This window comes from Clytia hemisphaerica, unplaced genomic scaffold, assembly GCF_902728285.1.
Source record: "Clytia hemisphaerica strain Z4C2 unplaced genomic scaffold, Clytia hemisphaerica genome assembly, whole genome shotgun sequence".
Classification (NCBI taxonomy): Eukaryota; Metazoa; Cnidaria; class Hydrozoa; order Leptothecata; family Clytiidae; genus Clytia; species Clytia hemisphaerica.
In genome coordinates, this window is record NW_027104377.1 from 305,305 (window position 1) to 332,907 (window position 27,603).

General features: G+C 35.0%; 2 protein-coding genes across 2 annotated transcripts; one reads left to right on the plus strand and one right to left on the minus strand.

The window, feature by feature from the left end:
• Window positions 1–7,496: 7,496 nt before the first annotated feature.
• LOC136818880 (uncharacterized) lies at window positions 7,497–12,271 on the plus strand. The gene is made up of 3 exons (XM_067075107.1): window positions 7,497–7,934; window positions 8,645–8,738; window positions 11,655–12,271. Exons 1-3 carry the CDS (start codon window positions 7,560–7,562, stop codon window positions 12,089–12,091), a joined length of 906 nt encoding a protein of 301 aa, XP_066931208.1. The 5' UTR covers window positions 7,497–7,559; the 3' UTR covers window positions 12,092–12,271.
• Window positions 12,272–15,995: 3,724 nt separating this feature from the next.
• Window positions 15,996–19,053, minus strand: LOC136818914 (PHD finger protein 14-like). The gene is made up of 2 exons (XM_067075156.1): window positions 18,814–19,053; window positions 15,996–18,314 (listed from the first exon to the last, which is right to left on the minus strand). The coding sequence occupies exons 1-2, from the start codon at window positions 18,971–18,973 to the stop codon at window positions 16,090–16,092; spliced, it is 2,385 nt and encodes a 794-aa protein (XP_066931257.1). The 5' UTR covers window positions 18,974–19,053; the 3' UTR covers window positions 15,996–16,089.
• Window positions 19,054–27,603: the final 8,550 nt, after the last annotated feature.

The following is a 27,603-nucleotide window of genomic DNA, read 5'->3' on the forward strand; positions in this document are numbered from 1 at the left end:
GATAACGTTCTCTAATTCGACGTTCTACTACTCGATACGCTCCCTTATTCGATAAAATTTAAACTCCCCGTCAACAAGAAACTCCCATAAACGACGCTCTACTATTCGATAGGCTCCCTTATTCGATAAAAATCTAATTTTCCTTGAAGATCGAATTAGAGAGCGTCAACTGTATTTCACTTACTTTGCTCACCTAACCTAGTTCAAGAGCGGATCATCATTCGTCATTCGAAACAGCTTTGATCGCCACAATCGCCAAGGCTTGGTAATGAGGAGCAAGGGAAAACAACACTTTACGACCTAAGCATTAAAGCAAAAAAGCCCGTTACAAGAAATTTTCCAGAAATCTGCTTGGATATTATGTCGAACAACCCGTATAGATACAGTTCCTTAGACATGAAATAATTAATTTGGACCTAACTTTTCCGCTCGATAAAAATCAACTCGCTATACAGCCAATTGCGAACCCTGAAAACGAAACGTTGAAGCGAACCATAGTGTAAAGATGGAATACTTGGCTACGATGCGCGAGGTCGAAGGTTCAATCCCTGGTCGGGTCATTTGTACTTGATACCTCACTGCTTAATGCTCAGTATTAAAGAGAAAAAGGAAGAATAAGTGGAGTAGTCCAGGGAGAAAGAGTGGCACCTTCCTCCAGCCAAGCTTTCGGGTTGCATTCGAATGCAGCCATGGTCTATTAATACCAGTGCATATCGTAACAAATAAATAAATCATATTCTTCTAAGAGTAATTACCATGATGCCACATTGTGTTGAACTCATGCGGGTTACTAAAGAAATGACCTAGATCTTTATATCATTAAGAAAGATATTATGTTCAATGATAGAGGTATCTACTTACCGGTAGAGGGAATACTGACACCAAAGCATCATCTCCATCAGAACATGACTACCGTGAAAATCACATGTCGAAATCATATTCCGACCTTTGACAGCGAATATCAATAAACCAGCTGCGCTGGAAGCTCCGGCTTAAGAGATTAAAAGATGTGAAAGATGAGCTTGTTGAGTTAGTTGTGTTAGAACGTTGCCCACAAACTGCTAATCAGAACAGATCAGAAAGCAAAGTAATAATTCTATTGCAGAGCGAGTATGAGAAATAATCTTAACGAATAAATAAACCAGCTGGAAGTTTAGCTCTTCTAAGTGATTACACATGCACTTTCTTGCCTAAAGAACCAACCCCACCCCCGCCCACTCATCCTCGACTAACAAGTTCAAAATTAAAGCTAAAGGAGATAAACATTTAGAAGTCAATATTTCCAAGTTCTTGATTTGATTGTCCAGATAAAATTTCGGGGAGAAAAATAGCCTAAATTAGAGGCCACTGGCTTTTAGCAAAGCATTATTTTTTTCTGTTGGGGTAATACTTGGGGAGAGTAGGGTAAACCAAATAAAATGGTACAATAGTGTGTATGTAATAAATAGTGGTATATTTGGAAAAAACCTGTTTCGGGTTTGAAAAATCATTAAAAGGAACGGTCGCCCCAGCCAATGAAATTACGACAAAGTCCAAATAATATCATTTTCAGTTATAACACTGTGAAAATTTCTCCGATCTTGTTCAAATTTATACAGGAATTGTGTTTTAGTATCCTTTACTGAATTCTCATAGTGATATATGTTTGTAAAAAATCTGTGTCGGGTTTGAAAAATCAAAGGAACAGTTGCCAGCCGCAATGAAATTACGACAAAGTCCAAAAACGATCATTTTCAGCCATAACACTGTGAAAATTACTCAAACCTTGTTCAAATTTAACACAGGAATTGTTTTTTTTTGTATCTTTACTGAATTCTCTGTCGGGTTTGAAAAATCAAAAGGAACGGTCGCCAGCCGCGATGAAATTACCGACAATTGCTCCAACTTGGGACTATCTTACGCAACATGGGACGGCCATTCCACCAACATTTCACCGAACCTCAAAAGTCATTAGATTTGAGTTTAATGAACCGCGTATTAAAAAATACACGATTTCTCTTTTGATTTTACAGAGTGAAAATACAGACCAGATATCAACAAGTCCCATGTTGCGTACACTCGTCCCAAGTTGGAGCAGTTGACAGTACGACACCAAGTTCAAAAACGATCATTTTCAGCCATGATACTGTGAAAATTTCTCCGATCTTGTTCAAATTTACACAGGAATTGTGTTTTAGTATCCTTTACTGAATTCTCATAGTGATATGTTTGTAAAAAATCTGTGTCGGGTTTGAAAAATCCAAAGGAACGGTCGCCAGCAGCGATGAAATTGAAATACGACAAAGTCCAAAAACGATCATTTTCAGCCATAATACTGTGAAAATTTCTCCAATCTTGTTCAAATTTAGACAGGAATTGTGTCTTAGTATCCTTATTGAATTCTCTGATGTGATATGTTTGTAAAATATCTGTGTCTGGTTTGAAAAATCAAAAGGAACGGTCGCCAGCCGCGATGAAATTACGACAAAGTCCAAAAACGATCATTTTCAGCCATAATACTGTGAAAACTTTTCCAATCTTGTTCAAATTTACACAGGAATTGTGTTTTAGTATCCTTTATTGAATTCTCATGGTGATATGTTTGTAAAATATCTGTGTCGGGTTTGAAAAATCAAAAGGAGCCGTCACCCAGTCAAAAAATGATGAATACAAAACAGGATCATTTTCAGCCATACACATGCCACATAACACCACAAAAACTGCTCAGATCGTTTTCAAATTTGCACTGCAATGTTGTAATTTTAGTAGTTTCTCTTCGAATTCCAATGGATGTGTGTTTGAAAGTTTCATTCCATTGTCAAGTTACAAAGTTTCATGGTTTTGTGCGTCCATAAAACTAGAGAAGTTAGCCATATGCAAGATTTAAGCACTCGAGCAGCTGACGATTCATGGCCAAGATTTCTCCAAAGTCTTTCCACATTGTTAGACCAGTATGCATCAAACTTCTCATAAATCATGTCCAAAACATCATGATGAATAATGATGAAAATTATCACATCTTTCACTGAGATTTGCAGCTAAGCCCACTTTCGGCAGCCATCTTTAAAATACTTTCGCAATATTATCGAAATCCAGATGATCCGTTTTTATTAAATCGGAATAGATCATCGGATTAGATAAACAAAAAAAAATGTCTTGACCTTGACCGTCGTTGTCGGAAGAGAGAATTAAAGGCTCCTAGGCCGGAGCAATTATATTCAGCGCGCAATCAACGCTGTGAAAAGTCGACAATCTAAGATCTTGGATTAAGTTTAAAGTTGATACTTTTATTCGCGTCGTGGAAAACATATCTCAAAAATATCATCGACGCTTTTAGCGATAGAGAATGATAACATAAAGATCTGTGTATTATTTCGATTCCATTGAAGTATAATTTTAATAGTTTTGTACAATTACTGTTATACATTTGCGAATGATGTAGAGGATTTCTTTTGAAAGAAACACATTTCAATTAAACTCGGAGGTTTCTGGGGAAATTCGTCAATAGTAAGCACGTATACTGATACAATCTGCTAGACATTAATACGGCAATATTTTTATCTTTGATTCTCTCTAGATAGTGATTAGATTGACACATGGGCGATAAAATTTCTATACTTGGTCGTCTGAGGTTGTAGCCTATCTCTATCCCAACACGCGATTTTTTTATCACTCGGTACCGAGGAAAAAGCCGTGGTCGTCTGGTACAGGCAATCTGAGGTTGATACTCAGTGTACAACATGGCGGTCGGAGAATGCCCTGAATTTTGCCCCCTGAGAAAAAAGTGCAAATAAACGTGTCGTGAAATTGTAGTACGAGTTTTATATTGGTCAAAGCTTCCTCACTTCTGTCCAGGATTTTGAACATATTTTGAGCTCTTCATTCTTCAATTAGGTTATGCAGCCAATATAGGCGAAAAAAGGTAATGTGCGCATTATTACCCCCTGAAAAGTCAAAAAGTGTTTGCAACAATGCCACATCCTGGTTGAGTTTTGTATGATTTTTACATTGGCCGCACTTCTATGAGGTTTTTGAACTAGCTAAGTTAGGTAAGCAAAATAGCTGAAAAATAGGCAAAAGTTTTGAAGTTTAATATTATCCACACTTCTACGAGGTTTGTGAGCATTCTTGAGCTCTCCAACTAGTTTAGGTAAGCAAAATAGGAGAAATATAGGTAAAATAAACCAGCTGCGCTGGAAAGTCAGCCCAAAAGGCTTAGAAGGCTTAGAAGTACAAATGAGAAATCTAGCTTTGTTAAAATCTGAAAAGCTTGAAAGAGCGTATCTATTTGCTTGAAACGTTCAGACGAAAAAGTAGTGCTGCATAGTGGGATCCGTCCAAAGCAGAAGTCGGTGAAACAAATTAATACCACATTGCTGTATTGAATTTGAATTTCGCTCCTCAAAATGACAGTTGATGAATTAGCCAATGAACGCTTGTTTTAGTTTTTCTTTTCAAACTGCCTCAGAAAAAAGCGTGATTTTTTCGTGGTCCAGTCGTTTACTCATTTTTATTCAGTGAGTGAGTGAGTCCTGCGCTTGTTCAACTGTTAAAAATGTGAGTCCAAAATTGGACTCACAGCTCGAACCTGTCTACACGTTTTTTGGGTCAAGTTGAACATTTTACAAGAATTTTTGTCATTGGATTGGTCGTTAACTATTCAAACAAAAAGTTTTATTATATTTTTCTAAAGAACGCGTCATCTCTATTGTTTTGAATAACCAATTATGTGAGCATCTTATAAAAACTTCATCACAACTGCGTTTTTTTTTTATTAGAACCCAGTTTATAAGAACATTTAGGCTGAAATTCGTCGAAAAATTAAGAACATCGTAAGAACATGCCCAGCCTCAGTTTGGAAAAAAATGACAAGAAACTACAATTTTTCTTCTTTTCAAGCAGTTTTAACCCAACTTAGGCATGGATTTCCTAAAATCGAGAGTCAAATATTGTCCAAATTGTACCAATTTTATATGCTGAACGCATTTAAGAACATTTAAGGCTGAAAATTGCTAAGAAAATAAGCACATCCAGGCGCTAAGTAATTCCGAAATCCTGTTTCCCGAAAATAATCCGAAATCGGAATTAAAACTTAAAGTCTTAACGACGACGACCAGCGGGAAAAAAATCGTCGAACCGATTTGAAGAGTCACCTGGGCTGACTAAATAGCATTTTTTACCCCCTGAAACGTTGAAAATTGCCAGTAATGACAACGTAACCTTAATTTTCTTAACGATTTCGATTAGTGACCTAAGATTAGCTGACTATAAAGTGTCCACATACTTTTAAGTTGCTTAGTTTTGTCGAAATTGAGCTTCGTTGGATTTAACAATTAAAACATAATAATCTGACGAATATGTAATCTCGAAATTGTAAGGACCGCGTTCGTCTGAAAGGACTAGGAACGACAACAAAGTTACCTGATTGTGTTTATGAATAGGGGGGCCGTATCAGTTTTTAACTTTCCGGCGCACAACAAGTAGATTCTTGTTGTGCGTTGTGCGCCTTGTTTCCTGGACTATTTTCCTCAGATGTATAATTTTATAGCGCCTTCAGAGGTTTACCGTGCGCGTAAGAAAATTAGGAACAGCTGTTATCAGGTTATATGAAGCTAATTCAATATTATTAGTATTATCGAGTTATTATTATAGTCTTGGTTTTGGAAATATGTAATGTTAATTTTTTATAACTTTCACAGTAAATTATTCGCTTGTTATGATTAAAAATTGAAAACATGCCGCCATAGCATTCGAATAAGTTGCCAAGGAACCTACGAAGGCTAAAAGTTAAATCAATCAATAAGTACCCGCTCTTAAGGTGGTCGTTAACACTTCTGAGATAGCATCATCTTTTTTGGGTCGATTTTTCAATTTTTGGTTTAAATTAAAGTTTGAACCTTACTAAACAATATCCCGAAGTTTTATTTGATATAAAGAAGAGGAAAGTGGAAAAATTTAGCTCTTTAGACACCTACCTGAGGCAGATCTTGCGGTCCGCCCTAAACGCCCACCCCGCCGCCCGTCACGAAAACTGCAATATTTACTCTTCTGGTCCTTGGAGCGACTCCAAATTTTTACCGTCGCTACTTAGAGCCAGAAAGGACATTTCCGGAAAATTTTACACCGGTACTGTTAATAGTTCCGGATTTATGACAACCAAAACAAACCCGCCATCTTGAATCTTGTCAAATTTCAAGTGTGGTTTTTTGGTATAAAGGGAATAACTGTTTCATGGCTTATTTTCTTGTAGTAAGTGATGGTTTAACGCTTCCATTTTATATAAAGAGCTTCTCAAAACTCCAAGGAACATTTTTACTTGATAATCTTTCTAATTTCCTCCCCATTGGGATCAAATTTCAGCGCCACAAATGTGTGACAGGTACGTGAAACGTTTCTTCTTTTTTCTCTCTCTTTTTATGTTATTTATTTGATAATTTACTTTTAAAAACGTCCATAATATATTCTTGAAACTATCCATACACCTTTAGTTGGGTTTTGATAGTGATATAGTTGATTTTGGTGCATTTCGGGGTTTTCGCAAAAGTGAAAGTGAAAGTGCTCTTTACTAGACTTGAGCGCAGCTTGTATTTCAAGTAACGGGGATGGAAATTTGCTTTTCTACAATAAAATGTGTTACTTTAACCAATGAAAAGGTTAGGGAATACTTTTCAATCACTTTTCACCAACTTTTAGCTTTTTCACAGGCAAAAGTAAGGTTTACGCAACTTTTTTGCATGTTTGCGGTAAATCTCAGCGTTCCAGTCGAAGCCATGAATTTGCTGACACATGCAAAAAAAATGGCTTTACTTTCTTTATTATATTGAAAATTGGATTAGTGCATCAAGTTCAACTGAAATATGTCAAAAATCCCATATTAAAAGCTTTTTTTTCCTCTTTTTACAGCAATAAATAGTTTTAAGGCCAGTTTACGCAAAACAGCAAAACCGGGGGTTTTTGATCTCTTGGCGGAAATATCTCAGGATTGGATGGTCCGATTGGCATGAAATTTTCAACACAGCTTCCCCTCATGGAAAGGTGTGATCTGAGTGAAAGAGTTTTTAAAAAAATGTTTTGTTGATTTTATAATTATAAAAAACAGTTTTTTGGGTTTTTACCCCCTGATTTTAATTTTTTCAAATTTTTTTTTCACTCAGATCACAGAAGGTCACTAGGGTAACATAACTGCCAAATATCAAAAGCTAACTCCTTCTGGTTGCTGAGATTTTTCTGCCAAGAGATTTTCGAATCTATTTTTAGAAGTGACGACATGACCCCCGTCTTTGATATTTTTAATTATTTTTTCTATTTTTAGAACAACATAATAATGAAGTACCATCATACAAAGTTTCAACAATATATCATTTATACATTTTGAGATATTTCAATTTGAATATTTTTTGACATTTTCAAAAAGTTTGTTAACGACCACCTTAATCATTTATTATTAAAATACATTTAATTGATTCAATTTAAGATTACTCTCAATGAATGTTCGAATGTTACTCTTAGATTGTTTAGATCATCACGGAAAAATAGCTCTCACATACACTGATCAAATCATGTTGTTGAAAGGGTGAAAAATGTTTTTCATTAAAAGATTTTCAAAAGCAGCAATCAAAAAGTCGTTTCTTTGTCTTTTTATTTTCATTGGAATTTGTGCTTCTCATATGCTCAAATTAAACGAATGCAACAATTATGATGCAAAATTTTCAAAGATGAAATACGACAATCGACTGATTGGAGATATTCTAGCCTTCATTGGGGCGATTTCATTGCGAAAATGTCTCACCAATTGCTTGCATCATCCCGTATGTTTGACTGTCAACTACAGGAAGGAGAATTCAACATGCGAGTTATTGGGAGTAGCTGGTCAAGTATATGATCCTTTGAAGACCTCATCTTTCGTTGCAAGTGAAGGATGGAACCATTTTGAGACAGATTACACAATTAAAAAGGTACCCTGTATTTCTTTCAAATGATTCGCCCTCGGTAACTACATGCTTAAGCTTGTTTTAGAATACAACAAGACGTAAAGAATAGCGCTCGCGGAAAAAAGACTTTTCGCCTGCTCTCTCGGATAAAAATCCCGCCTGACGTTTTTTAATTACCGCGCGGCTATTATTCTTCTTGTTTTGTTATTTGATATCTGCCGTAGCCTGGGGTCCACTTAAAGCTTTTTGATAGACTGGATGGCGCGATTAAGTGGCCCGGTACTATATGGTAATATGCTTTTACTTAGGCGGACTGTAAAATAGTCCGCCAGATTTTAGTTGTTTTTGGAAGGTAAAAACAGTACGAAGCAATTTTTTTATTTGAGAATAAGGGATTGCAAATTTGGTATTGATGTTTGTTTCTCATTTTTCATTACATCTTTCAACTCCAAGTAGTTTTTTCGTTTTTTGGATTTGAAACATTCTTTTTCAAAATGGCGACCTCGCCAAACGCTCCTAGTCCTAGTCTACTTCACTGGACTCAGCGTCATCAAAAATTAACAAAAAGCAAAGTTCAGCCAGAAGTAGGCTCTAGTCTAATATTATTACGATCGTTCATTTGCGTCCGCCACGCTAAAGCTCTATAGGAGCAAGCCAACTTACCTAATTTAATTAAATTAGAATCTATTTTACAAGCTTTCTATCTAACTAAGAATGATTCTCATGATTTTCAGTTGGGTCGTTGGTGTAGCGAGATGTCGGCATGTGACGTTAACGAACGATGTGAGGATATCTGTGGCGGAACTCATCGATGTGTTACCATTGAACGTAAGTTGTCAGCCGAACTTCCCAAAGGTGGTATTATGGTCCCCTCCACAGATCTGTAAAGCCCAAAGGGCTAGATAGGCAACTTTAAGCTTTCTCCAGCAAAAAAAAGGGAAGCAAAAATTTGACTTTTTAAGGGCTCTGACCATAGTCCACAAATTGATTTTGGTATTGAACATAAAAGTTATATTTCAGGTTCCTTAACACTTTTAACAAAGAATTGCCTTTATAAATTGCTTTTTAATCGAATCCCTTAAGAGTAATTAAGAATTTGATTGCAAAAATGACGTTATGAACTTTAAAAAGATGTTAATAATATGTTGCATCACCCTCTTTTACAAAAAGTGCTTAGTTTTAATGGGTAATTAACTTTTTCAAAATTTAACTTTTCAAAATTTCTTTACACTGTCCGCAAAGAATTGAACTATTTTAAATTTTGCGGAGAATTTTTCTAAAAAGATGTGTCAAAAGTTATGACTGTTTTTTTAAGCAAAATCCAGATGAAAAATTGATGAAAAACCACTGTTTTGAAGATTTCGAGACAAAGAAGCATTTACAAAAATTATCCACAAAAATCTTTATTGTTCGGTAAAAGATACACCATCTACTGCGAAAAAATTTTCAAAATGTTTTTTCTTCGCCGAAACTAAGCTCTTCAAAGTTGAAATAGTCTTCCTCGCAAAAGTCTTCATTTTCTTCTTCATCAAATTTTTTCAATGCAATTTTTGAATTTTCAGATTCAGGAATAGTTTGTCTAACAGAAAATGTATAACATGCCATAGTTTTGTTGGTTACATCAGTCAGAAAATACATTTTAAACACGGCAATTATGAAAAATTCACTATGGTCAGAGCCCTTAAATTTCGTGCCAATGGATAGGATCTTGTTTTCGGAGTGCGAGATAAAAAGAAAAAGCGGCAAACGCTATTTTGCATCTCTCAAACCAGTGAAATTGCATGTTGTCACGTGATTTCTTTGGTAGGTCTTTGGTAGGAAATCCTACCAAAACTTACTTCACTTTTCGATAAAGGCAGGCTTTAAAGATCTATGCTCCCCTTGTTTGTTTAGAAAGATATATTTTAAACGATTACGCGAGTGAAGGCTGCTAAAGATTGTTTAAGGTGGTAGTTAACTGAGAAATGGAAAAAGTCATTTTTTTACTTTTTTTGTTATAACTTTTGAAATATCTAAGATATGTCAATGAAACTTTCCACAATGGTAGTAAAACTATTAACAATGAAAAATATGAAAAAAAAATTCTAAAAATAGCACAGACGGGGGTGATACTGACTAGGGGGTTACGTACTATAATTTTCTCCATACAGGTTTTTAAAGACTTCTAAAACGTTTTAGCAAAAGATTTTTGGTATGGTGGTTGGTATTCATCAAAGGCAGAGGATAAGTGAAAAAAAAAATTTAAATTCTTTTCCAGGGGGTTTGGAACCTAAAAAACGTAATTTTTGAGATTTAGAACCAATGACAGATTTTTTTGAATTTTTTCTTCACTTATCCTCTGCCAAATGGTACAAGAAACAACCCCTGAAAATTTCATGGAGCTAGCACTTGTCAATCCCGAGAAAAACCTGCATAGGCGTTAGCAAACCCCCGGAAACGCGTTTTGAGAAAATCAAGGAAAAAGACAAAAATGTGTATTATTTTAAGCTTGAAAGCTTTTTTTTTAAATTTCTTCACTGAATAGTCATCAAACCATACAGGTTTCATAAATCAAAGATAAGAATTTCATAAAAATTGATAAATTATCCAAAAATCAACAAAAACATGTTGCGCTTAAGTCACGTAAACATAATAATTAATAGCAAAGTTTGCGGTGATCTTGCGAAAACATCAAATTTGGGTGGAAACTGCCAGAAAAATGTGACCAAATGTTCATTAATAGTCCAGGGTGACTCTCTGTAGGTATAAAACTTTTCTGATGCATATTTTTATCCATATAGACTTGAATTGACAATGAGCGGACTTGACATCGAAAGCGTTTTGAGTGGTCAAGTGTCAGATGACAATGCGTGTCTCGAGAAGTTACTTCCAGTTCATTAAAAAGCACATTTCCATCTTTGTTACATCATGTTGTGCTTGGAAATATCTCATTTACATTTAACTTCACTACAAAACATAATGTCAGTCACTAAAAGCGCGATGTTGATGCCCAAAACAAAATGGCGACAAATTGAAAGTTTTTCGCAGAAATCCTACAACATAACCAATGTACAGCAACTTTCTAGCTTCCTTAGAGTCTATTCTTCATTTAAATGAAACATTTACATCAAAGAGATTAAGTTTCGATCTAAAACTTGCAGAAACTTGCCAAATATTCTGTAGAATCATGCTTACAGCTCTGTTTTTCGGTTTGTTTTGATATATTGCACTACTGAGGCTACCATCTTTAATTTTAAGGATGACGTAATACCACGGGAAAAAACATTTTGACGCTCGAAAAGGGCGTAAAAAGAGCTTTCTTTTGGCGTATCACATTGCTATGTTCCGGCCAAGATTGAAGAAATAAGTCCTTAGCAACGGGATTTTTTCTGTTGCTAGGGCGATTTTTCAAGCACCCAGCAGGATAAAAATGCTCACTGCGGCCTGAATGATAAAGATATCGCTCTGAAATTTTCAGGAGATGTTCAGAAAGGCCTAAGGATCTCGAAACTTCCAAAAACCAAAATTCGACAATTTTTTCGATGATTTTCCATTTCTCAGTTAACTACCACCTTAACGTGTTTAAGCTTTTTCATAAATTATTTTGAGTGCAACGACTTTTTTTGAGACCAATACTAAGTTAAATTCAAATAATAATTTCAAAAGTTACATAACATTTATCTTCGCTGCAGATTATTCCACGACAGACTTCAAATCCTAATTAATTTATTATGATGTAATTCATATTGATTGTCATTATTACAGCTACACTACGCAACGTGATTACAGCATACTCTGAATCTTCAGCGTCGAATGGCAGATCTGCGGAACAAGCGTTTGACGGCGACGAATCGACAATAACTCATACAGTAACTGACACTACGGTCGCTCATTGGATCAAAGCCACTTTCGGAAAACGTGTCTTCATTACACATGTTATATTTGTAAGCCGGTTGGATTTTTTAACAGATTCACGCATCAATCGAAATGATAATACAGATTTAAAGACGATCCTACACGAGGATGGACAGTTGATGGAAACAGTTTTTGGAAATACAGGCACGCTGTATGACAGAATCACTCTCCAATGCAACCGACTTGCTGATGAGTTGGAGGCTTACCAATCACAAGCAGTTGCTGCTCAAACTGGTGGTGTTCTTAATATTGGAGAAATCTGGGTCTATGGACATATCGCATTTTGACTTGAAACATTCAAAAACTTTACTATTATCAACTACGTAAAGTTAGTGACATTTTTTATTTAAGGGCTCTGACCATAGTCAGAAAATTGATTTGAGTATCTGAACATAAAAGTTATGTTTTAGATTCTTTAACACTTTTAACAAAGAATTGCCTTTATAAATTGCTTTTTAATCAAACCCCTTCAGAGTAATTAAAAACTTAATTGCAAAAATGACGTTATGAACTTTAAAAAGACGTTAATAATATGTTGCATCACCTTCTTTTATAAAAAGTGCTAAGTTTTAATGGGTAATTAAGATTTTTGTTTCAAACTTTTTTCAAACTGTCTGCAAAGAATTGAACTATTTTAAATTTTGCGGAAAATTTTTCTAAAAAGATGTGTCAAAAGTTATGACTGTTTTTTTAAGCAAAATCCAGATAAAAAATTGATGAAAAACCACTATTTTGAAGATTTCGAGACAAAGAAGCATCTACAAAAATTTTCCGCAAAAATTTTTATTGTTCGGTAAAGGATACACCAACTACTGCGAAAAATTTTTCAAAATGTTTTTTCTTCGCCTAAACTAAGCTCTTCAAAGTTGAAATACTCTTCCTCGCAAAAGCCTTCATTTTCTTCCTCGTCAAATTTTTTCAATGCAATTTTTGAATTTTCAGATTCAGGAATAGTTTGTCTAACAGAAAATGTATAACATGCCATAGTTTTGTTGGTTACATCAGTCAGAAAACACATTTTAAACACGGCAATCATGAAAAATTCACTATGGTCAGAGCCCTTAACTGACACGCGTGTAAGTGCGTGTAAAAACATTTGAAAGCTTTCGATCACTGATAATACATATGATTGTATACAGTATTTGTAATGTACAGTTTTATAAAATTACACTGCATACTAGTAGAGCACCAAATTTATTTTAAAATACACATTTTTGTATAAGCAGACTGCTAAGATTTGCGAATTTTTTTTTACTCTTGTAAAGTGAAAGTTATTCAGATAACCTAACAATGGCAAACGATAGATCTTGACTCAATAAGCATAACTAAGGTATATCAGGGATGGTCCATGCCATTTTTTTGGAAAATGAGCTAGAATATACCAAGCTAGCTCAGGGCTGGCCTGAATATTGGAATTGCTTAAGAATATAATATTTTCAAAAGCACACCTAATCTTTTTTTATTAGAACGATTTCATAAAAAGAATGAACCTTGAAAACTCTTAGTTGAAATTAAGGACCAACTAAAGCTCGATGCTGAATGGACCTGAATGGAATAATTTTTTATTTATTTTTTTACGCGCCGTAAGCGCTCGCTATTATGTACCTAATTTTCTTTGTTATTTGATTGATAGTTTATCACGTGTCTTTTGTGACTTATTTCATTGGCTAATTTTTCACTTATCACGGCCTCGTGTTTAGAAGGTCACTCTCTTATTTCAGTAGTTTATAGAAGATAAGGTGCATCATGAAATTTATTGACGATATTGTTTGAAGTTTTTCCTGATTTCCCTGAAAGGTATTAATTAACATTGATACTGGTAATTGTTTAGAAGAAGCACTACCTTGTCGGGGAAAAAATGTCGGAGTTTTATCTAGTCGGGGAAAAATTTTCGTCACTTTTCCCCGACCAAAATTTCAAATTCGTCACTTTTCCGCGACCAAAATTTCCAATTTGTCACTTTCACCCGACTAAATTGTCCAAAAGAAATGGTTTCCTTCACTAGCTCGAAAATGGATCGTGTAATTCGACGTTTAAAGCACTAGTTTCGGTAAATAAAGGTGTAAAAAAATTCGACTTGAATTTTGGTTGCGGTATAAAATTTCTGAATGGACCTACTTACTTACACGCATCTCAAGAATTTATTTTGATATATCAAATCATACCAGAGAGGGGATGCTTGCAGCCTAACTTAACTCTTTCAGGACGGCCCCAGCTACCTTCGTTCCATTTGGAACGATACTTTTCGGCTACCGTAACTTTTCTCCATTGTCCCAGGGACAAAATCAGCTTGTCTTTTGGGTATTTCTGTTACTGCCAGTCAGGCTCTTAATTTTACGTTTATTTGATTTATTTTTTGTTCTGTAGCTGTTGTTTGTGAATCCATTTGGAAAGGTATTTTGTATAGAAAACATTTTATAATTGTCACTTAATAATTATTACTTAATGTCTCACGTGTATTAGTTTATGTCCATTGTATTGGGAATTGTAAAGCATTTTAGTATTGTTAGTCTATTTTTTGTCCCATGAAACAATAGTCTGAATCGCAGACCTCTACAAAACCCCAAGTAGTATAGGAGCACGAATCCGTTAGTGGATGCCAGCAGCCTAATGAAACAATGAAAGAAACCATGGGACACGCACTTTTTTTCTTGTGTTGATGGGATGGAGCATGTTGCATTGCACCAACGCAAAAAATGATGAGCCTATCCTGAGAAAAGCTGGTAACAGACGAACAAAAGACGAATGGGTAAGTTTAAAAAAGTTTACAACACTCTTTAAACTTTACTCTAGAAATTAGAGGAAGACAGGAAAAATTTTCAACTTTCAAATGGCCTCAAATTTTTCCTGTCTTCCTCTAATTTAATCATCATTTTTTGCTTACAAAAATTAGAATGGACAAAGTGCAGCGGTAAAATATTAAAAAATATGACGTGTTCAGCTGAAGAAAGCATCCTGAAACAAGTACATGTTTCTTATAAGCATATTTTTTTTTTGGAAAACAGGTTTAATAATGATTGTGATTTGCTTATTTTTTCGAAAAAGATTGTTTTTTTTTCTGTAGATTCTTAATTAGAATTACTTTAATCGTAGAAATTTTAGCGAGACTAATTTTAGCGTTTTAGTAGACTGGAGTCGTTTATAATGCATGTAATACTAATAATACCAATACTAATAATAATAATACGGGATTTAGTTTGTATAAACGACTGGAAGAATCCGGTGTTCCAGCCTTATAGATACAGGGGCTAGCTACGCAGAAACTTGCGTAGCGAGAAAACAATTTATCAAGCAATTTATCAAATCGAGTGTTTTAGAGTCCATAAAGCCTCAAAATGTTCTTAACTTGTTCTTATAATTGGCCATCGAAGCCTTAATTCTTATATAATTTGTCTTAAAAAAACGTGTAAGCAAAACAATATTGTTTTATTTGTTCTATTTTTAAAAGAATCCTACTGTAACTAATTTATTTCTAATATAAAATTTTAGTTTTTAACGCCTGAAAAAAAAGGCAAAACAGACAATGCTTAAACTTATAAATCTTCAAATGTAAAAAAGTCCTAAAAATGAATGATAAAATTGAACTTCAATTATAAAAACAAAACTAAGCCTAATGGATAGATCAGGTTCACGTTTTTTTTAAGAAAAGCTTCCAAAAGAAATTCAGGGTTAGAAATAGGTTTAAAGCCCATGACATGACACTTTTCAGATTATTTGAACTTCGCTGATTTCAAAAATATGTTCAGATTTTTAGTATTTTCTTTAATTCCTTCTTTAATTAAAAAGGTTCAAATTATCCAAAAATGCATACTTTTGAGACATACTTTAATTTCAAAGAATTTGATGAATGTTGCCAAAATTAGTTATCCAGAGTTATTGCAAAAATGAAAAAGTTGTTGCCTCACCCACTAAAACCTGCATTGCTAAATTAAAAGAACTGGGCCGACCATCAAATTAGTTCCCGTATGTTTAAAATTGGAAGCTACTTTTTATGCGCAGGTACAAAATTTAAAACTAAAAGTAGTTAAGATAAATGACCATTTCAACCTCAATTTCGTCCAATGCTTGAGAATACTTTAACCTCAGCCAAAATACGATGAAATTTTGAAATAAAGCTTTTGGTACCTTCAAGGTTTGGATAATTCAGTACATGCAAACAAAAAGGGAGCGAAAAAAAAGGTAATTATCATTTTAAAAGCTCGACAAAAATTTCTATAATATAGTATAATAAAATGAGAATTTGCGAGATTTTTCATACGAATAAGTATTTGATAATTAAACAATCTTATTCGTTGTCATCGACGACAACAATTTCCATTTTTTCTTCCGTTTTATCGTCCTTTTCCACATGTTCCGTTCCGTTTACTTCCTTTCCGCTTTCGTTTTCCTCATCTTCGACGTAATCCTCATCTGTTTCGTCACACTCTTCGCAAATCCAACCGTAAAATTTCGATTTAGGCGTTTTCGAATAAGGGGGATCAAGGCACGTTTGGAAATGATAAAATTTCAAGCATTCGTCACATTTGACTATATTTGTTCGATCTCCAGGCTTGTTACATATACAACAGTCTCCTAAAGGCAACAAGGGTGGTTTCTCCTTTTTGACTGGCGGAGGGCGTTCTTTTTTAACGGGCGGTGTTTTGGATTCCTTTTTCTTTTCCGAGTTCTCTTTAGGTTTCTTTACTTTCTTTTTCAGTTTCTTAGGTTTAGTTGATCCCGATTCGTCCTCGTTTTTCCGTTTTAGAGGGAAATCCTTCTTAGGTTCTTCCGGTGTAAACTTAGTCGGTTGTCGAGTATTCCGCCGTTTATTTCGACGCATTCCGTCGTTAATATCGTCCAAAATTTCGACTTCGCTTTCCGATTCATCAGAGGAGTCACATTCAGTACACTGCCACAAGTAGTTCCCACTCTTCTTTGGCATGCGCAGTAGAGGTGGATCGAGACAGGCTAAATGGTAATGTTGTTTGCAGGTATCACATAGTGCAAGCAAATGCTGATCAGTGGTCAATTGACACGTTGCGCAACGATTGACTACAGTGTTGAGGAGTTTTGTGGTCTCGTCCAATTTCCCCTTTGTTTCTTTAACGCGGTTCGGTCTTAACATTTCCGGTAGATTGAATTTCTTATTTGACAGTTTGTAGAGAATAGCGAAAATGTTTTCACACGATTTGATTAACGTTTCATTGTCTTTGCGCACTTGCTCAAGCTGGCCGTGGTATTCTTCACTTTTCTTCGTAAGCACACGTTGTTCTTTACGTAATTTGTTAAGACGAGGTTCAGCTGTCTTTAAAGACTGCGTGATCTCTGTGGATTCCATTTCACGTTTGAAGAAATAATTGACAAACTCAGAGGATAGATTGGGCTCATGTTTCGTGATTTTCCCTTTAGTGACGGCTGCCGCAACGTTATAGCCAGGGTGCTTCAACAAACCAAGAATATCAGCTTTCTTAGCCAGTAATTTACAAGCTTCCGGACAGGTCGAAAGAAAGCGGGCGTACTCCTTGTCCGGCTGTTTTGGCTGGATAATGTTTCTCTGATATTCCATAAAATCCTTTTTAGCCCGCTTCAGAGAATCGTCGATCCGATCTTTTTCGTCGTCATCTTGACAAGGTTGAAATTTCTCAACGTGGCTTTGAAAAGTCAGCCAACTACTTTTACGTGTTTCTACTTCTTGTTTGACCGAATGGAGTTTACAATGAGCGTACAATAGATCGGGACTGTTATCATCCGTTTCCGCTTTATCGGGAATATCGGAAAGAAACCCGTTTCGTTGTCCACACGTGACATGGAAAGCTGATTTACATAGCCCAGCATCGCAACTTATACAAACTCCAGTACGCGAGAAATTATCATCTAAACAAAACATACATTCGTGTGCACCCCACATCGACGATCGAATATCTTCCAAAACGACAGTCTGCAATTTCGAAATATCACGGAACCCAACATAAGGTGTGTACAGAGCACAAATCAAATGAACCCATTTTCGAGTATCAGTCAATTTAAATATACCACCCACGTTAGGGCATAATTCACAAATGGGAGCCTCGGTTAAGCCGGCTTTACAGGGCTCACAAAACCATGGTTCGGTTGGTGCATCAGATTCACTGGCATTATCATCCGGTGTATCTATATCTCCATAGCAACCTTCGTGAACGGTAATCCCACAATTATCACATTCCAAAATTTCATCAGATTCATTAGAATCTGCTTCTAAGCAAATACCGCAAACAAGGAATACCTTTTTAGACGATATTGATACGTTCGAGACACCGTTTCCTTTAGATTCATTGAGGATGCTTTCATTTTCATCATCAGAAAGGATTGTGGAATCAGCTTCTTCCTGGTCATTTGCTTTCATGGCTTTGATCAATTCTCCAATATGTAGGGGTTTGTTCGCTTGTTCGTCTTTCTGCTCTTCATCTTGTGAAGTTTCGTTCTCCTCCTCTTCCGCTCCGTCTTCATTCTCTTCTTCTTCGTCTCCGTCTGAATCACCGTCGTCACCTTCACCTGTCAATATAATGAAGAAATACAATACACCACACCCTGTCAGCCAGCCCTCCAAATCTTTTTAATCGTCTAAAAAGTAATCGCCAGGTGAAACTGAGGAGACAAATTTTAATTGAAATTTGTGTATCGTCCAAAGTCTTATCTTATGCATTGAAGTGGAGTGGCGTTTCATTATTGATCCAAAGAAAAAAGTAAAATAAATATAGTACTGACATAATAAATAGTTCAGTAGGAAGTATTTTAGTATCAAGGGCTGACTTTAAGTGACACCGCGAGGGCCAACCGTAGTCGTGGGGTTGAAAATAGAAGCTCAAGAGAAAGCACTCAAAGTGAAATTTTATTTTGAAAATATAATTAAAAATCTGTAATCTAACACTGTAACAGAAACTTTATGAAAAAATCCTTTCTAAAAAAAATTAGCTACTGCACTGAAATACTATTGGACCTAACTTACTAGATACACTCATGCAGTTATAAAGATAAAGGTTAAAAAACATACCAAAATTGGAGTCGTCGCTATCTAGATCGGCATCATCCAATGTGAAGTCCTCATCGTCCTCACTATCACTGTGATCGGCAAACGTCAATTGGATCAACTTGTCTTCAACCAACTTCACTTTACGCTTGTTTTTACCACGGTTGGTGAGCGATCGCACCATACTTTCGTAAGGCGAGTCTTCTGCTTTTTCTTCATTTTTCTCGTTTGTTGTATTATTGTTTTTGCTATTTTTACTACTCATCTAAAGTAAACAAATTGAAACAGCTGATTTAAGATTGTTCGTTTTTAGTGTGTCAGCGTCAGCAATTCCTCGGACAATGGTTTTCACACAGTGGCAAATGAATGAGAGTGCACACTCAAAGCGCTTTCATATATAAACAAAATCTTTCGAACCATACTTCGCTCTAATTTACCCTCATAAGCACACATACTTTCACAACATATTCAGCAAAGGTAAAATATGGTCAAAAATATGTCAATATATACATCAGTAACATAAATTGGAATAGATTGCTTGCATAAAAATATATTATTATTTATCTCTAGGTAAAAAAATATTATAAAAAATCCGTCATTTTGTTAATATTTTTTAAGAAAATTTCACTACTAAAATAAATCCAGTTTTTTCTTCAAAATATAATTTGAGTTGAATGATAAAAGCAATGATATATGGTAACAGAAGCACAAAGATTTACAAAGACAAGGTAACATAAAAATTTCAAATAGAAAGATTTTTTCGAATAATTTTTTAAATCAATCCAAATCTAACTCAAATTCATAGAGTTGACAATTATCAAGCCATTGTCCAAAACGTTCATCATCAACTTTTTTGGCTGTCAAATTCCACAAAAAATCACCATGGGAAACAACAAGAATTTTATCCTCTTTCAAAGTTAATAAAAATTGTCGAAACTTCTCTACACGATTAAGTAATTCCTCTTCACTTTCAAGGATATTTTCATCTTCATGCTCCAGAAAGTCACAATTAGCAATTTGATGTTCCCTACAAAGATCGGAATGAACTATCTGATTATAAGTGATTCCTTGAATGTTGGCAAGCGTTTCTTTGCACCTGCGCATTGGTGAACACACTACCATTTCATAATGTTTAGAAATTTCACTTTCTTGGCATTGTTTTAAACCAGTAGAATTTATAGGAATATTCTTTGAAATGACATCTTTCTTGATATTAAAGTTTGTTTGAGCATGTCTCAGCAAATCAACAACTTTCATTCTTTTTAAATGTCTCATACTCTTGTCTGTGAAATGTTTAATTGTTTACAAGACCTTTTACAGAAAATCTTTTGTTTGATTGTCAAATACCATGACCAGCTGACAACTTGAAGTAAAACAATATAAAAGATACCTTATTATACAAATATTACTAGTCATTTTATTAACACAAATTGAAATATTTCGTGTAAATAAAGATCCCCTTAATTAAAACCAGCCGTGGTGTCCTTGAATAAGCAAATAAAATTTGTGTTAATTTTTTGCGTGTTAATTTCAAGGCTGTTGAATGCTTGCCTAGTAATATTCGTGTAATAAGGTAATCCGAAAAAATTCCCCATTATTATCTTGATCAGAAAATAGACAAAACTTTTTGGATTATCTTTTATATTGATTGATGACAGCGTTGTTATTAATCTTCGTAGATATGAAAAATTGATGTTTATAGTAAGTAACTATAACAAAGCTACAGAAGAGCATTTAGTAACATGAAAACCAGAATATAAATGTTCAGTGGGAATCAAAACTGTCTGGCTTTTCATGTTACTAAATGCTCTTCTGTAGCTTTTACAGCTAATTGAAAATTAGATAGCTTATGGGTCATTGTCACATCCCTATATTTAGATCATTTTATTGTGGGCGTAAAATAAGGCAATAGTCTCATGCAGCTCAAGATATAATCACTTCAGAGAAGGAGAGAAAGATATAGGATCATATATACTTGGAAAATTCCAGAAATTATAGTACCAAACATCAATGATGGCTTCAAAGCAAAAGACCACCCCCGTCTAGGACGAATGTGTGTTACATTGGTCCATTGAGCTGTATGCTCAAAGAAAACCAAGTAACCAAAAGTATATATAAGTAAATTTGATAACAGTCTCAAAAGCAGGGACGCAAAGCAATCAGTAGAAGAGACTGATTCCAGTATAAACTTCTATAAAAAATATAGAAATCTACAACAAAAACAGAAGTGGTCTCTTCTACTGATTGCTTCGTGGCACTCCTTCTTGGGTTAAATTATTTAATTTCCACCAATAAGATTGTTGCATCTCACATGGCCCTTCTTTTTTATACCAGTGGCCTTTCAGTGCCTTGCCTGATGGGCGGCTGTAAAATCTCACCCTCCATATACACCTCTTTTATTTGTTTCAATCCGTGATCTTAAGGTGTAGACCGTTTCTCATCTTCAATTCTCTGTGGATGACGAAAATTTGATGCGAGAGTTAGATTGTCAACAAAGTCCCATAAAAAAAAAACATTAAATTAATTAAAAGAATACTTTAAAAATCTGAAATATTTTAATTTTGAAGAATTGGTGCAAAAAAGTGGAACATGGAAAAGTTTTATTTTTTATTGCTTTAATTTAAATGGGGGATTTGTAAAATTTTCCATGTTCAGTTTTTTGCACTAACCCCTGTAACTATGGGCAAGCACCCCTTTGGGTGCATACCATTTAGCCAAAAACCCAAAAAAGTGAAACAGAGGGTTTAGCGAACGCATTGACTCATTTAAAAGTTTACCTAAACAGACGATCAAAGCCAACAGTCTTTTTTCTGTGTTTTCTTTGTTCGCTAAACCGAGGGTTTAGAAAACAAACTGCACCATTTGATTTTTTGTTTTGCTAAACTATTATTCTAACCAAGCACTACATCTTGTTTACGCTGACTCACTAAGCGCACGCATGCATAAGCCCTAAGCTTTAATTTTTTCTTCCGCTGGGCTACCATTTTGAAATTCGTTGCTGTGACTTCAGGCAAGATCCTAGAAATCGAATTAGCAATGTAACAGCTTCTTTGTTTAGGTAAACAAACCCAAACCATTTGCAGTTTAGTGAAACAGTTTCAGTTTTTTGGTTTTGAACATTAAAAGGTATGCAACCTTTGCTAAGATGTTGGCTTGAAATTGAAAATGAAACCACAGAAAACGAAAGTAAAATCAGCCCGCACTCCAAATCCCATAATCTTGATATAGGAGTTTAAGTCTATACTGTCATATCATTTGTTTGGTCATTTTCTGTTGGCTAAATGTGATCTAAAATTTTTTTCCAACCTGGAACAAACGAGTACCATAGGATCGTCTAATATCGACATGCGTCTTCTAATTTCGACATAGCTGTAGGCTGGTTACTCTGTACCAGAGTGTATCTCACGATTATCGTAGCGTAGTTCACTCTGTGAGCATTGTCTGTTTGATAAAAGTTTTTCCGTACGGAGACCTCTGCGATGAAGTATAATTTTGAAATAAAATGGCCGGCAAGTACGACAATTGTAAACAAAGGGATGGGGTCCATTGAGGGTCACCTTCTAAGCATGTTTTGGCTACTTTTTTAATGTTTTTGAGCCAAACTAAAAGCTGAAAAGTAACGAAGACATATTCAAAATTGTCTAACAGAAAATTATTTTCCAATTACCCTATTTTTCCATGTAGTCCGCCAAAGAAAAATCGAAACATTTTAATTACAAAAGTTATGCCAACAAAACAAACTATACATAGATCGAATGTCGTAAAAGTAATGCTGAATTTGAACTTAAAAATATGCAGAGATACTCTGAGTATATTCTTTTGCAAAGAACTGAAGTTAAAACCACTTTAAAAACAAGATTCCAATCAAACAACTTCTCTCTCATGTTCGTGAACTCAAAGATCCAAAATGTAAACAAAAAACATTCGATTTGTGCAAAAAGAGTTATTTTGCAATAGAATGTCTTCAATTAGAGCTCTCTTTTATTCCAATTATTAAAAAATAAAGAAGTCAGTTTTGTTATTACTGGTTATGATGAAAACACTTTTTTTCGACAAACTTCTATACTTTCTGACAACTCTGACGGCCATTTTGTCTTATCGCCTCCGATTTCTTGCCAAACTCCAATAGCACTCCATCGTAGCGGTTGGTTTGAAAAATCTCAAACCAGAAAAGACAATGACAACAGACCCTCTACGGTAATGAATTTTGAAATTAGCCGTAGATATTGGGTTTGTGTACAGACAATAGGCTGGTCTTCGAAATAAAAAATCAAACATAAACAAATAGATACCAAAGTTCTCAATCAATCACTAAATTGTACTCTCCCTATCACGTCACAGATTATTAAAATATAATATGAGAAATGTGAAGTGTTATTACTTATATTTGAAAAGAAAACTTTAACGATGTAGTAATCACTAAAAAACTAATTAGCATGCTTTCAACGAAGATGCCCAAATCCCAACAACATTTTGCACGCAAGGAATTTTTTAGTAGACCTTTTTACCGTGAACCGAAAATAATTAAAAGAACCCGGTTTCCTTATGAATTTGAAAAGGGACCGGGTGTGCTAGGTGCGGCGCCTAGAAGTTTCATAAACAATAAGGACAGAGAAACCAGGTCGACTAAGCGCGCAAATTATTTTTATCACGTGACTTGAAGCGTAATAAAGTTATAAAATTTTAATGATGGACACAAGAAAGTTACGAGGAAGTTTGCATGCGTTTCGTGTGTTTTGTGAAACTGCTTATCATTTGGCTGTTTTTTTTATTGAAAGGATTGCAATGTTTACTGAACTTCTAGTTTGATGGGTGAACTTGTTCGATAAGAATGATACCAAGAATTTCATTCAAGGTTTGTTTTGATTATTTTACAGATCCGGTGTCGAAATTAGAAGACGCATGTCGATATTAGACGATCCTATGGTAACCTCCACACCCGGCGGGCAGACAGTGCACTGGCTGACTGTCGGGCTTTCGTGAGTAAGGGAGAACTGCGATCATAGTTAGCCTAACCGTGAGGTCTGTATACCCTTTTCTTTATAATACTATATATGTAAATTTATAAATTCATTTAATAATTTGCAGGATTATTCAGCGGCTTGGTAGCCTAGTGGTTGGAGAGTATCAGGTTTCAAATCAGCGATTGCATTACTTTGGTGGTCCGAAACAAGGTTGGGACAGAATCTTCGAGAAATAATCTAAGTCTTTCTGCTAGGGCAGGATTTAGTGGGGACCAGCCGCCATCATGTCATGGCATGACATACATATTATAAAAAAAACAAAGTCAAAGATATAGATAAAACGCGACCTTGGGATAAAAGGGTTTTGACATTTTCTTTGATTTTGTCAATTTTAATTTGAAAAAAATGGCTGAAAAATAACCAGGTTCCAGATTGAAAGCTAAGTAAAAGTCATGCTCAATTGTAAAACTAAGAAAACATTTATTTAAATATTTATTTATTGACTTAATACCGTGAAGAATGGGTAACTAGCATCAGTTGAGGCTGACATGCATAGCCCTCCAAATGAATGACCTGGCTGGTCATTAAAATACAACAAACGTAGTGGTCTAAAGAAACGGCTATTCTTTTTTAGAATCAACCTTACAATCTAGTTTTTATATTTATAAAAGCTAGATTGCTGACGAGTGGAAAGGAATGTCGACGTGACTGATCCTTTTGTTTCGATAATAACATCAAAGCGGGAACTAATTTTCTTCTCGTTTCTTTCTTTCCTTTTTCTTTCTCATAACTTCAAGCTTTCCCTCAGACTCTCTCAAGCGTGGTTAGCTCAAATGGTTAGAGCGTCTGTCTCATAAGCATGGGTTTCCGAGTTCGATCCCTCTGGGTGTCAAATTTTCCAATTCTTGATTTTGTTTTCGTGCTCATCACTTTAATTTTGAATCACATTTCATGGGAGTGAAGAGATATCGACACGTTATGTAATGTTAATTGCTATTAGTAATTACGCGTTCAATTCGAATCTATGATCTGTTCCCTCTTAGTGATGAGTTTGATACCCTTATAAACAACCGTATTTTATAAGCATTGAATATTGAAATTCAATTGACGACCACGCAAGAAAGATAAGCAAACAATTGGATCAAGTGTCAAACATTTTGACCTGGAAATCAATTATCATGCTCGCTCACTCGCTGGCTGAAAGTGAAAGTAGTGAAACTGAAACTGAAAATGTCAGTCACCAAACGCAGGCGCAAACGCCTATACCCGTTCTTCTATATCTCAGCCTTGAATAATCGCTTGTGGTAAAAAAAAGATTGAAGAAAAAAAAACTTAAAAAAGTTCTTATTAAGTGATGCTATCATAGCTTATCTAAACCTTAAACAGAGAGCGGAGGTAATATATGCTAGTTACTTGTTTGATTGACCTTCATTTTAATAGAAAGAGAATTAAAATAAGAAATTTGAAGAATTGAAAAATTTGACACCCAGAGGGATCGAACTCGGAAACCCATGCTTATGAGACAGATGCTCTAACCACTTGAGCTAACCACGCTTGGGAAAGTCTGAGGGAAAGCTTGAAGTTATGAGAAAGAAAAAGGAAAGAAAGAAACGAGAAGAAAATTAGTTCCTGCTTTGATGTTATTATCGAAACAAAAGGATCATTCACGCCGGATTTTTCAGCGGCTTGGTAGCCTAGTGGTTGGAGAGTATCAGGTTTCAAATCAGCGATTGCATTACTTTGGTGGTCCGAAACAAGGTTGGGACAGAATTTTTGAGAAATAATCTAAGTCTTTCTGCTAGGGCAGGATTTAGTGGGGACCAGCCGCCATCATGTCATGGCATGACATACATATTATAAAAAAAACAAAGTCAAAGATATAGATAAAACGCGACCTTGGGATAAAAGGGTTTTGACATTTTCTTTGATTTTGTCAATTTTAATTTGAAAAAAATGGCTGAAAAATAACCAGGTTCCAGATTGAAAGATAAGTAAAAGTCATGCTCAATTGTAAAACTAAGAAAACATTTATTTAAATATTTATTTATTGACTTAATACCGTGAAGAATGGGTAACTAGCATCAGTTGAGGCTGACATGCATAGCCCTCCAAATGAATGACCTGGCTGGTCATTAAAATACAACAAACGTAGTGGTCTAAAGAAACGGCTATTCTTTTTTAGAATCAACCTTACAATCTAGTTTTTATATTTATAAAAGCTAGATTGCTGACGTGTGGAAAGGAATGTCGACGTGACTGATCCTTTTGTTTCGATAATAACATCAAAGCAGGAACTAATTTTCTTCTCGTTTCTTTCTTTCCTTTTTCTTTCTCATAACTTCAAGCTTTCCCTCAGACTCTCTCAAGCGTGGTTAGCTCAAATGGTTAGAGCGTCTGTCTCATAAGCATGGGTTTCCAAGTTCGATCCCTCTGGGTGTCAAATTTTCCAATTCTTGATTTTGTTTTCGTGCTCATCACTTTAATTTTGAATCACATTTCATGGGAGTGAAGAGATATCGACACGTTATGTAATGTTAATTGCTATTAGTAATTACACGTTCAATTCGAATCTATGATCTGTTCCCTCTTAGTGATGAGTTTGATACCCTTATAAACAACCGTATTTTATAAGCATTGAATATTGAAATTCAATTGACAACCACGCAAGAAAGATAAGCAAACGATTGGATCAAGTGTCAAACATTTTGACCTGGAAATCAATTATCATGCTCGCTCACTCGCTGGCTGAAAGTGAAAGTAGTGAAACTGAAACTGAAAATGTCAGTCACCAAACGCAGGCGCAAACGCCTATACCGGTTCTTCTATATCTCAGCCTTGAATAATCGCTTGTGGAAAAAAAAGATTGAAGAAAAAAAAACTTAAAAAAGTTCTTATTAAGTGATGCTATCATAGCTTATCTAAACCTTACACAGAGAGCGGAGGTAATATATGCTAGTTACTTGTTTGATTGACCTTCATTTTAATAGAAAGAGAATTAAAATAAGAAATTTGAAGAATTGAAAAATTTGACACCCAGAGGGATCGAACTCGGAAACCCATGCTTATGAGACAGATGCTCTAACCACTTGAGCTAACCACGCTTGGGAAAGTCTGAGGGAAAGCTTGAAGTTATGAGAAAGAAAAAGGAAAGAAAGAAACGAGAAGAAAATTAGTTCCTGCTTTGATGTTATTATCGAAACAAAAGGATCATTCACGCCGACATTCCTTTCCACACGTCAGCAATCTAGTTTTTATAAATATAAAAACTAGATTGTAAGGTTGATTCTAAAAAAGAATAGCCGTTTCTTTAGACCACTACATTAACTATGCAGCTTCGCTCGCAGCTCTACTCTACCATTTTTGTTTTGATTTATTTTTGTATTTTAATGACCAGCCAGTTCATTCCTTTGAGGGCTATGTATGTTAGCCTCCACTGATGCAAGTTACCCAATCTCACGGTATGGTTTTATGAATTGTTAAATTTTTGGATAGAACCTTTTTATTCTATTTTTCCTAAAATTATGAAAATAAAAACGATCTATCATTATTTTTCATTGTTTCTGAAGGGCACATAGTACCATGATGCTCATTTCATATTTCTAAGGCCATTTCAATCACAAACACCTCTTCTTATATAATAACAGCATTTGAACAAAATTTTGATGATTTTCTAAAGTCCTGTGTTGAATATAACAATTCAAATAGAACCTTTTTAACATCTCACGTCTTGCTTGAAAAAGCTTACGCATCTGACAGAATGAGGATAAAAAGGTTCTATATGAGCCGATAGCTTACGAAAGCTTACGCATCTAACAGAATGATGATGGTTCTATATTATATAAGAGGATAG

Coding starts and splice junctions, on each gene's coding strand:
- LOC136818914 (XM_067075156.1), bottom strand. CDS start 18,973: ATGGTGCGATCGCTCACCAACCGTGGTAAAAACAAGCGTAAAGTGAAG. Junction 18,315..18,813: donor TAGCGACGACTCCAATTTTG/GTATGTTTTTTA, acceptor TTATATTGACAG/GTGAAGGTGACGACGGTGAT.
- LOC136818880 (XM_067075107.1), top strand. CDS start 7,560: ATGTTTTTCATTAAAAGATTTTCAAAAGCAGCAATCAAAAAGTCGTTT. Junction 7,935..8,644: donor CAGATTACACAATTAAAAAG/GTACCCTGTATT, acceptor CATGATTTTCAG/TTGGGTCGTTGGTGTAGCGA. Junction 8,739..11,654: donor TCGATGTGTTACCATTGAAC/GTAAGTTGTCAG, acceptor TCATTATTACAG/CTACACTACGCAACGTGATT.